The sequence below is a fragment of the Sus scrofa genome, chromosome 5, assembly GCF_000003025.6.
Source record: "Sus scrofa isolate TJ Tabasco breed Duroc chromosome 5, Sscrofa11.1, whole genome shotgun sequence".
NCBI classification, from domain to species: Eukaryota; Metazoa; Chordata; class Mammalia; order Artiodactyla; family Suidae; genus Sus; species Sus scrofa.
The window spans coordinates 672,501-683,254 of record NC_010447.5 but is presented as its reverse complement, the minus strand read 5'-3'; the positions used below and the strand labels follow the sequence as shown (position 1 = coordinate 683,254).

Here is a 10,754-nt window from a genome sequence, read left to right as displayed (position 1 = left end):
GCACAGGCAGACCTTGGGCCAGACTGAGCCTGAAAGAGGCCCGCAGTACAGGACAGCCCCCGGCGGGGGATCCAGGTCCATTCTGACCCTTGGGGAGCTCACAGTCCATGCAGGACACACACACCCAGAGGCACACACAACAGCACACAGACACCACACAGGAGAGTCTAGAAGAGATGAATGCTGGAGTTTCCATCATGGCTCAGCTATTAACAAACCCGACTAGTATCCACGAGGACACGGGTTCGATCCCTGACCTCGCTCAGAGGGTTAAAGATCCAGCATTGCTGTGAACTATGGTGTAGGTCGCAGTCGCGGCTCAGACCTGGTGTTATGGCTGTGGTGTAGGCTGGCGGCCACAACTCTGATTCAATCCCTAGCCTGGGAATCTCCATGTGCCGCAGGGGCAGCCCTAAAAACACACACACCAAAAAACAAAAAAAAAAAAAAAAAAAAAGGAGATGAAGCCTGAGTCAAACTCCAGCTCCAGAAAGTGCCTGCCTCCTGCTCTGCCTTCCACCCCCAGACCAGTCAGGGAACCCCTCCCCACTCCCAGAGCCTTCCAAAGGCTTCCGCAGTCAGTTAGCCCACCTCCAGAATGGGGGGGGGGGGGGCTGGCTCCTTTTTGAAGGATGAGAAGTTGTTCTGAGTTTGGCGAGACTCGGGGTCTTCAGATCAAGGCTCCGGAGCTGGGAGATGTGCAGGGGGTGGCCCTCCTGCCGGGGATGCTGGCCTTCTAAGGCCAAGGAGCTGCTGGGCACACTGAGCAGGGCACCTGAGAACTGGCCTGGAGGTTCACACAGGGGACCTGGGGGCCCACAAGGGAGGCCACTGGGGACTTTAGTCCCTGTCGCCTGAGTTGCAACTGCCCTGAGAACCACATCTTGAGACCTAGACCCAGAATCCTCTAGCTCTCCCAGCCTCCCAGCCCCAGGACAGGCTGCAGGTCCAGGAGCCTGTAACAACTTGACCCAGGAGGAAGGCGCTGAGGACCACCATCGGGGCCTCCGGAACAACCCACAAGAAGACAGCAATCCCTGCATCCCACTGCCGCACTCTCAGATCCGAACCCCTGAGGAGCCCTGGTCCTGCCTTCATGGGTCCGTGTTGCGGGAGGGTGGTGTCAGAGCCTCAGTAAGATAGGAACCTAGGAGCTGTACCGGTGGAGGGTCCGCTCTTGGTTCTGGGACAGGGATGGGGGCAGTGAAGGGGTGTGACCTGGGGTGGGGAAAGCTGGGTGTGCTCAGGGAGCCTGCAGGCCGGCTGAGGCCCCTGAGGCAGGTGAGCACACGTGCTTGGGAGTCACACCTGAAGGCAATCTCAGATGGGCTCAGGGACATGGGACTGATGTGGTTGCCATGGTTAGACCCCAGCCTGGCCTGAGCCCTTGCGAGGCCAGAAGAGTCAGTTCTTTTGCTTCTTGGCTCCCTCAACCCCGAGCCCTTTCTGGATGGCTGTGGGAGGCAGTGGACCTCCTGGCCTCAGCCACTGGGGCTGGCAGACAGCTGTTCACACCTGGGCTGCTCAGGCCCCGGACCTTGGGCTGAGGTCGGCAACCCGCGAGGCTGGAGGAATCTGTACAGTACAGAAGGCAGAGGAAAGGCTCAGGTCCAGCCCAGGGCCATGAAGGCCTGCGACTGGCCAGGGCCGTGACAGTGGCTGTCAAGGTAGCCTCCCTGGTAGAGTCGGACATCGCCTGGGCCTGGACGGCAGTCAAGTGGGTGGAGAGCAGGGGATGGCGCTCCAGGAGGACACCAGGGGCAAAGGTTCTAGGGAGGGAGGAGTGGTCAGAGAAGGCCCTCGGGATGCGGCTCTGAGGTCAAGCCCGGGTAAGAATGGTGGGCTGGGGTCGACAGGGTGGAGAGGGTTCCCCAGGTGGGGTCGGCGCCCGCCGCGCCGGCCCATCCGCATGGCCGGGTGCGCGGATTGCCGGGCTGGCACGGGCATATCCCTGGGCGGCGGGGAGAGCCTCCCGCACCCAGCGGTTCCTTTGGTCCCCGCCGCCGAGTTCGCAGCTGAGCAGCCAGCGCCAGGTGGGTGCAGCGGGTGACCTTCCCGGTCCGGTCTGGGGCGGAGCCGACAAGGTTCGGTCCCGCCTCCGCGCCGCCATTGGCTGGGCCCCGTGCCCTTTGCGAACGCCGGCTCCTATTGGCTCCCGGGGCTCCGCCCCGCACTCGAGAGCCGCGGCCCGCGCGGGAGCTGCGCGTGCGCGCGTGCGCGCGCCACGTGTGTGAGAGCGCCCGCGCCACGGCCCGCACGGGAGCGCGCGCGCGTGTGTGCGTGCGTTAGAACGCGGAGGAGTAGTGACGCGCCACGCCGCGCCGTGCGCCTCCGCGGCTCCGCTCCCTCCAGCTAGTCCCAGCAGCTCGCCGCGACCCCTGCTTGCCAGCCCCCGCCCACCCGGGAAAGCGCGCCGGCCGCGTCTGGCCGTCGCCTTGGCAGCATCGCGAGTTCCAGGGGCAACCCCTGCCGCGCGGCCCCGCCGGAAGGGGGCGGGGTCCCCGCTCGCCCCGCCCTCCCGCGGAGGGATACGCGCCGCTGCGGCCCAAAACCCCGAGCGAGGCGGCTGGGGCGTGTGAACGGCTCGGCCTGCTGCGTGTTGTCGCGGTCCCCACGGGGCTCGGTCGGGCACTGAGCCGCGCGGACGGCCTCGCCCGAGCGGGCCCGCGCTCCGAGGCCGGCGCTTCGGCGCACCCATCCGCTGTCCGGATCCGGGCACAGCGCGGCCCGAGCAGGCCGTCCTCCCACGTCCGCCGCGGCGCGGGGAGCCGAGCCGAGCCGAGCGAGAGGAGGCGCGGAGGCCGGGGCTGGGGGCCCGCGCCCCGCCGCCGCCCGCGATGCTGCTCTCCAAGTTCGGCTCCCTGGCGCACCTGTGCGGACCAGGCGGCGTGGACCATCTCCCCGTGAAGATCCTGCAGCCAGGTAGGCGGGGCCCGGGGGTCTGGAGACGCACTGGGGTCGAGGGTCCCGGGTCCTGGGTCGTACCAACGCCGCCCGCTCGTTCTCCACAGCCAAGGCGGATAAGGAAAGCTTCGAGAAAGTGTACCAGGTGGGCGCCGTGCTGGGCAGCGGCGGCTTTGGCACCGTCTACGCGGGCAGCCGCATCGCCGACGGGCTCCCGGTGAGTCGGGCCTCCGGGCACCCGGGATTCTCGGCCCGCGCGTCTCGTTGCGTCCTCCCGGCCTGACCAACTGGTTCCCTACCCCCAGGTGGCCGTGAAGCACGTGGTGAAGGAGCGGGTGACCGAGTGGGGCAGCATCGTAAGTGCTGGCGGGGGTGCCGGGTGGAGCGGGGGCGCCGGACGCGGGCGCCGGGCGGAACCCGCTGACCGCCGTCTCCCTCAGGCCGGCGCGGCTGTGCCCCTGGAGGTGGTGTTGCTGCGCAAGGTGGGCGCGGCCGGCGGCGCGCGCGGGGTCATCCGCCTGCTGGACTGGTTCGAGCGGCCTGACGGCTTCCTGCTGGTACTCGAGCGACCTGAACCGGCGCAGGACCTTTTCGACTTCATCACGGAGCGCGGCGCGCTCGACGAGGCCCTGGCGCGCCGCTTCTTCGCGCAGGTGCTGGCCGCCGTGCGCCACTGCCACAGCTGCGGGGTCGTGCACCGCGACATCAAGGACGAGAACCTGCTGGTGGACCTGCGTTCGGGCGAGCTCAAGCTCATCGACTTCGGTTCGGGCGCGCTGCTCCGCGACACGGTCTACACCGACTTCGACGGTGAGCGCCCACCCCGCGTGGCGGGCCGAGCGGCTGGCGACTGTTGGGGCCGCGCGCGCGTGCCGCGCCGCGCCGGCTCCCTCGCGTGCGGGCCAGAGTGGGGCCTGGGGCCGTTGGGGGCGCGGGCGGAGCACTGGGCCGCCGCCGCGCAGAAATCCCCGCATTGCGGAGCCGGGTCCGCCGGGGCTCCCCGCCCCTCCCCCCGCGTCTCCTCGGCTCACATCTGTTTGTTGTGAAACCCGAGCCCGAGCCCATGTGACCGCCTCCCGCGCGGGGCCAGCTGGGGGGCGGGGCGCCGGGAGGCCACGCCCGCCGGGGTTTTTCCAGGGCGGAGAGCGGGCGCGGGGGCCGGGTGTCGCGGGGGCCCGCCAGCCTCCTGGGGCGCCGTCCCGGAGGGGGGGGGCACCGTGCTGACTCCTGCGTGTCCTTCAGGCACCCGCGTGTACAGCCCTCCCGAGTGGATCCGCTACCACCGCTACCACGGGCGCTCGGCCACCGTGTGGTCGCTGGGCGTGCTGCTCTATGACATGGTGTGCGGGGACATTCCCTTTGAGCAGGACGAGGAGATTCTCCGGGGCCGCGTCTTCTTCCGCAGGAGGGTCTCCCCAGGTGCGTGGAGAGGCTGGGCCCGCGGGGCGCAGGGGCACCGGAGGCTCGGCCCCAGCTTCGCCCTGATGGTCTCCCCGCCCCTTCTCCGCAGAGTGCCAGCAGCTCATTCAGTGGTGTCTGTCCCTGCGGCCCTCGGAGCGGCCCTCGCTGGACCAGATCTCTGCCCACCCCTGGATGCTGGGGGCAGAGGAGGAGGGCACCCCAGAGAGCCGTGACCTGCGGCTCTGCGCCCTGGACACCGACGACGGCGCCAGCACCACCTCCAGCAGCGAGAGCTTGTGAGGAGGGGGCCGGCACCTGGCTCGTGCGAGCCCGAGGGATCCCTGCCCTCGCGGGCCCTGCCGTGGAGTCCCTCTGCCTGAGCTCTCTGCTCCTTGCGAAAGCAGCGATCTCTGACCCCTGGTGACCTTTGCCTTTGGCACCGGCCGGTTCCTTTGCTTTGAGTGCCTTTTCGAACGCTGCTCTCACGGGACTTGGTTTTCTCAAGCTCTGTGCGTCCAATAACACTCGGGTCCAAGCCAGGTCCCGCCTGCCCAGGGCCGGTCCTTGACCCCAGACCGTCCCTCTCCCGTGCTGCTCCGGCGGCGCCTCCGCGTCTGCCGTGCTGGACCAGGAGCGCCCCCGCGTCCCGTGGCCTCATCTCACCGGGCACAGGCCCCTCGTGCCCCCGCCCCACCCGCGTGTGTCGGTGTTGGTCGGGCACGTCTGCACAAGCACTGCGACGTCCCGGCCTCCGCTGCCCGCCTGCCCGACGCGCGTGCGCGTACAGACGTCTTATTTATGATGTGACCCCGCAGAGGGCTATTTATTGTTTAATTTATTTGTCGAGGTTCCTCTCCCGCCGGCCCTGCCTCCTCCAGGCCTGTGGGCGGAGGAGGGGTGGCTGCGTGCGTAGACCCCGGGTCCCGATCCCGCCTGTGTGTGTCAGAGGGTGCACTTGTGCAGTGACTAATTTAAGGGGAGCGGGAGACCCAGCCACCTTGCGGCTCTGCGCCCTCTCTCGAGGGCTGGGTTTAAATTATTGACCTTGTATAGTGTGCTTGTTGCTCTGGAGGCTGGGGGAGGGGGGACAGAGTCTCAAGCCTTTAATTTATTTTCACGGCTGTGTTTCTGTGATCCCGTGTGTGTAGGCGCCGTGGATGGGGCTTGCTTTCAGTTCAAAAGCGAGGTGTCTGAAAATCATATTTTTTTATACAGGTATTTCAATTAAATTGTTTTGTATTAAAAGGGTTTCCTGTGTTGACTGGGGTGGGCAGCCTGGGGTGAGGAGAAGGAGGAGGTTTAGGGAAAAGGGCTCTGGTCCCTGCACGGCTCTCTGCTTTTCCCATGGCCAGTGACCGCATTGGGGGACCCAGGCTTTTCCTTTGCAGACCAGAGGGAGTCTCCTCCCTGCTCTCAGCTTTTGATCTCCCTGCCACCCCATTTGCCAGAGCACAGGGAGAAAGCGCTGCTGGGGCTATTCAGTGTACGTACATGCCATGGAGCATGAGGCGTGTGGGGGCGTCCGCCCCCCTGTGCCCACGGCCCTGGCCTGGCCAGCCTGCCCTGAGCCCTCCTGGGCCCTGGGGGCGCTCCTCTCCTTGTGCTCTCCCTGCCCTTCCGTGGAGGGGTCCTCTGGCAGCAGCCCCACCCTGCTGACCTACCTGTCACCATGATCCCAGCTCTGCCACTTGCCAGCTGAGGATGCTAGGCTGGTCCTGGGCATCCCACCCACTTGCCACCACTCTGCATCTGTCCCACCAGGCCATCGGGACCCCTCAGCTCCTCTCTGGGACTGAATTAAGCCCTGGGGAGGTGAGTGCCCCCTGCCCCTCTCGCGTGGCTCTGCAGCCTCCTGGGAAGGCATGCGGCTCTTGCAGTTGGGAGAACCCCTTGCCAGAGGTGGTGGGAACTGCAGGCTGCTAGGCAGGTGGCTTGGGCCCTGGTGCACCTGCTCCGTGCGCCATCCTCCGAGGGTGCCAGCACCACCCGACGGCCCTGCATTCCTGCGTGTTACCAGTTCCGTGAACTCGACAGAGCTCTCTGCAGAGCCTGCCCGCTGAGGCACAGGGCCTGAGAAGCTCTCAGAGGGGTCCACATTTGCTCCTAGGACCGAGGACTCAGCGCTGCTCTGGATTTGGGAATCTTGCTGATCAGAGGCTCTGTGGGCCTGCTCGGGGCTCCTCAGTCCCGGGACGCCATCCTGTGGAGGGGAGGGGCAGCTAGCCGCTCCGGCCATGGATGGTGACCACTGATGGGTGCGATGGCTACAGAAGCTGTGGCCGCAGGTGGCACCTCCTCTCCTGCTGGAGGCAAGAGGAAGCCCAGGCTTGTGTGGGTCGGGACAGTAGGGTGAGCAGACATGGGCTGGGGCCAGAGGGTGGGTCCTGAGGTCAGGAGGGGGACCAGGGGGCTGGGAAGTACCATCCAAGTGGGACAGCACTGGGGCACCGGCCAGCCTGCCCACCCCTGTTCTCTGCAGGCACCACACTCTGTGTCTCAGGGTGAGCCTGGCGGCCCCACGAGCACCCCGCCCCCACTCCGGCCATGGGCACTGCTGTTCGCCCTGTCCTGGGCTGTGGGCACATGCCCTGGTCCTCAGCTCCTCCAGGGAAGACCCTGCCCAGGTTGCCTCTGGGGAAGCTGAGGCCCAGAGAGGCAGGGACCTGTGCGGGTGCCAGAGGTGACCCTGGTCCCCACCGTGCCCTGCCCCCACCCCCAGCAGGGAGCTACTGAGGGCTGGACTGGAGACTCCATTGGCTACGGCCCCGGAGGCGGGTCCAGGCGGCATCACGGACTCTGGCTGTGGATGCAGGGTGCAGGCATACTGCGCGGGTGCTCTCTTGGCCCCTGGGGCGCCCCTGTGGTGAGATGGCCAAGTATGCCCGGTGCTCACAGTCCAGGTCTCAGACACACAGGCGGAGTTCCCGGGTGTGAGGGCCTGCCCTGGCCCGGCCCTGCCCTGCCGGCCACCCTCCCTGGCTCCTCCAGGCTCTGCTGGGCGTGGGGTGTGGGGCAGGGGCGGAGGAGGCAGGGCCCTGCTGTCTCCCTGGGGCCACCTGGCTGCCAGGCTCCCTGGTCGTGGCTGGGCAGCTCCTGACTCCAGGCACCAGCCTGGCCTCTGTCAGGCCCGCGGGCCGGCCTCTCTCCCTGGGGGAGGAGACGCGCAGTTCTCCAGTCTTGGAGGACTGTGTCTGCACAGGGGCCTCTTCCGGGCTCCCAGGTGGGATCTGTCTGGGTGCTCAGGCCCCCTCCCCCCAGGCTGGGTCCCTCCCCGCGGGCCCCGGGCACCTCCAGGACTGCAGGCGCTCCTGGGTGTGTGACCTGCCTGGATATGGTGCCGTGGGACCTGGGGCAGGCTGGCCTCCACCCCTCCCGCTGCCCAGCTTCCTCGGCGGTGCCGGGAGGCTCGTCAGGGGGGTGTGGGCCCCTCCCCTGGGCCGTGCAGGTACCACTGGGGGCCCTGGGTGTGGGGTGGGATCTTTCCGATGGCCAGAATGAGCCCTGTCTGTGCAGCCAGGGGCTGGGGGGCCAGGATGAGGCTAGTCCCATGGGCAGGACCGCAGCCCCACTTGAGATGGCCTGGGGCTGGACCAGAGGGGACAGGCTGCATGGAGCTGCAGGGCTCGACTCCCGAGACCCCATCCTGCCCTCCTCCAGGCTGCGGGCTCCTGGGACGGGCCTGGGGTTCTTCCCACTGACCCACCCTCTCCCAGAGGTCGCCCAGGCCCCCAGATTCGTTGGTCCAGTGGCTCCGACTGTTCTCGGCCAGGCTAGCCCCGCATCTCCCCTCGTTTTTTAAGCTCTTGGATCAGTTTAGCATCGAGGCTCCTTTACAACCACTTGCTCAGGGACTTTCCTTGGGGGTGCACAGAACCCAGAAATCATCCACGGACGAACCAGAACCCCAAATGAGCCGTGGCCCTCAGGGGCACGAGCCCTCCCTGCTCAGGTGCGCCCCGTCCCACGGGAGCCACGCATCACACCCCGCGTCTGGGCTGCGCTGAGCTCGATGTGCTCCTGGTGGGTCGCCCTCCACCCTCCGCCGGGAACAGCAGGTGCTGCCCGAGCCCTCCAGGGGGCAGGGTGGGCTTCCTCTCGGGGCCCCAACCCCCCTGCCCAGCTTCCGGGCAAGAGAGGGCAGATCCAAAGCTACCCCTGCAGCTGTTGGCCTCGCTAAGTTTCCTTTTTCCAGGGCAGCCCCCGAAACGAAACCTTGGTGTGGCTTGGGTGCCAGAGCTTCTCAGAAAAGGGAAGTGATCCCTGGCAGGACCTGGGGGCCCCACCCAACCTTCCGGGCACCCAGGCCCTGGCCGGCGGGAATCCCCTGCACCGGTGAAGGCAGCACAGAAACGAAACGCACAGGGGGCCGCTGGGCAGCTCCCCAGGGGCCTGGACAGGCAGAGGCTGAGGGGCTGTCACCGGCCACATGAGCGCTGTGGCTGGGAGGGGACACCCAGGTCTGTGGGCGCTGGCACCCCACAGGGCCCGGGGTGGGGCAGGGGTCCTCTAGGGGGACCTCTGGGGGGCACTGTGCGAGTGCAGGGGTGTGGCGGGGCCGAGGCCACGGGCAGGAGGCAGGAGGGAGGGTGGCAGCCAGGCCTGGAGCCGGCCCACGGAGCAGGGGGATGGATGGAGCTCGCCAGACCCCGGGGGTCCCTGGCCCTCCGCCGAGGCTGAGGGGGCGCAGTGCCCAAGCCGCCCGCGGGCCCCGGGCCTTCTCAGTGGGTCTCGCCCCTCTCCAGAGGCCTCCGACTGCGGCGGGCTCTGCCCGAGCCTCCAGCACATGACTTCCAGGCTGGCCGGCTTTCCAGGCAGCCTTGGCAAAACCCCGAGCTTCAGTTACACAATCGACACCCCCACCCTCCAGCCCCCAAGGGTTCCCGGCAGTCGGCCTGTCCCGGCAGGGTGGGGGCAGGGCCCTGCTCCTGGCTTGGTCCCTGCAAGGAATCCCTTCCCAGGGGCCAGACCCCACATGCTGGCCCGGGGGGGTCCTTTCCTGGACGAATGAGTAAGGCGCCTCTTTGGGGCCAGGTCACCCACGCGCAGCATCGAATGAGCCAGGTGAGGGACGGGCTCAGGGCTCAGCACACCCGGGAGACAGCAGTGCCCAGGGCGGGACCCAGTCTTCCCACACACAGAGCTCAGGGAGGTGGGCCGCCTCTGCTCTGGCCTCTGCCCCGCTTGCCCACCCTCCTGCAAGGAGGCTGCCTGCCCCCATCTGAGGCTCGAGCCTTTGGTGGGCAGGGGCCTGCTGTCATTGGCCCTGCACACCTGCCGGGGAGGCTGGCATCTGGTCCAGGGCCTTCAGGCTCCCCGTCCCACACTGCCACACAGGTGCTGCTCTGAGCCGGTTCCTTGGGGTGATGGCCAGGAGTGGTGCTGATGCCCGAGGTGCCAGGCCAGGCCCAGCCCAGGGCAAGCTGCCCCACTCCTCGCCAACCCCAGGCCCTGCTGTGTTCTGGGGTGTAGACGCCCTGGGTTCTGGGACCCACTGACCAGGAGGGCTGGGAGATCCCCCCTGGGGCCCGGCCGGGCAGGGAGCTGGGGTCCCGGACCAGCGGGGCATTGCCCAAGACCGAGCGCTGACACTCCACGTCTCATCCTGCGGGGGGTGGGGGGGCACCCGGATGGGGCTTCTCCCTGTGGTCCCCAGAGGCCCGTCCTGAGCCAAGTGTGTGAGGGGTCCAGAGCCCCACCCTGCGGAAGGCCCCAGCCTCTGCTCCAGCGGCTCCCCGGGCCAGCTCAAAGGGCCCGTTCCCTCTGTGGAAAGAAGACGTTCAGACCCCAGGGGTTCGCCCGCCAGAGGACAGTGACCCAGACAATGGCAGGATGGCTTCGGGGCGTGGCGGAGACGTGGCCATGGGCTTCCTGGGAGCCACTGTCGGCCTCTGCTGAATGGGCTTCCGAGGGGCCTGAAGGATGGCTCTGGCAGCCATGGGCAGGGGGTCCATCCAGCCGGGGGTGGCTCAGGGGTCCTGAGCCCCTGAGGAGGAGTGGGGCCCTGGGTTGCTCCTGGGCCGCGAGGTGAGGGCTGGGGTGGAACAGGGCTGCGAATCCAAGGCCCACGGGCTGCCAGGCCCGGGCTGACTCACCCGCTTGTCCACAAGCCGGAGCGGCAGTGGGGACCTCCTATCCAGGGGGCCTGGCTCGCCTGGCGAGGAGGTCGCGGCAGCTGTGGGTAGGGAGTCCCAGCCCCTGCCTGGTCCAGGCTACTCAGCAGCCACCTCAGTGTCCCTCCAGAAAGGTCCCCACTGGGCCACCAAAAGGTGTGAGTTAGCCCTTGACTCTGTGTGTGTGTGCGCATGTGTGTTCCTAGAGTGTGCATGAAGCATGTGTGCGTGTGCAAACCTGTGTGTCTCCGTGTGTGTGCACGTGTGCTTGGTGCACGTGCCTGTGTGTGCTCCAGGGCATGTGCGTGCCCCCGTAGGACCTGGTCTAGGCAGAGCCCG

General features: G+C 67.6%; 1 protein-coding gene across 1 annotated transcript; it reads left to right on the top strand.

Annotated features, from left to right (window-relative positions):
- Nucleotides 2,565-5,550, top strand: PIM3 (Pim-3 proto-oncogene, serine/threonine kinase). Its single transcript, XM_021091349.1, has 6 exons — nt 2,565-2,922; nt 3,012-3,121; nt 3,210-3,260; nt 3,345-3,714; nt 4,147-4,323; nt 4,415-5,550. Exons 1-6 carry the CDS (start codon nt 2,838-2,840, stop codon nt 4,603-4,605), a joined length of 984 nt encoding a protein of 327 aa, XP_020947008.1. The 5' UTR covers nt 2,565-2,837; the 3' UTR covers nt 4,606-5,550.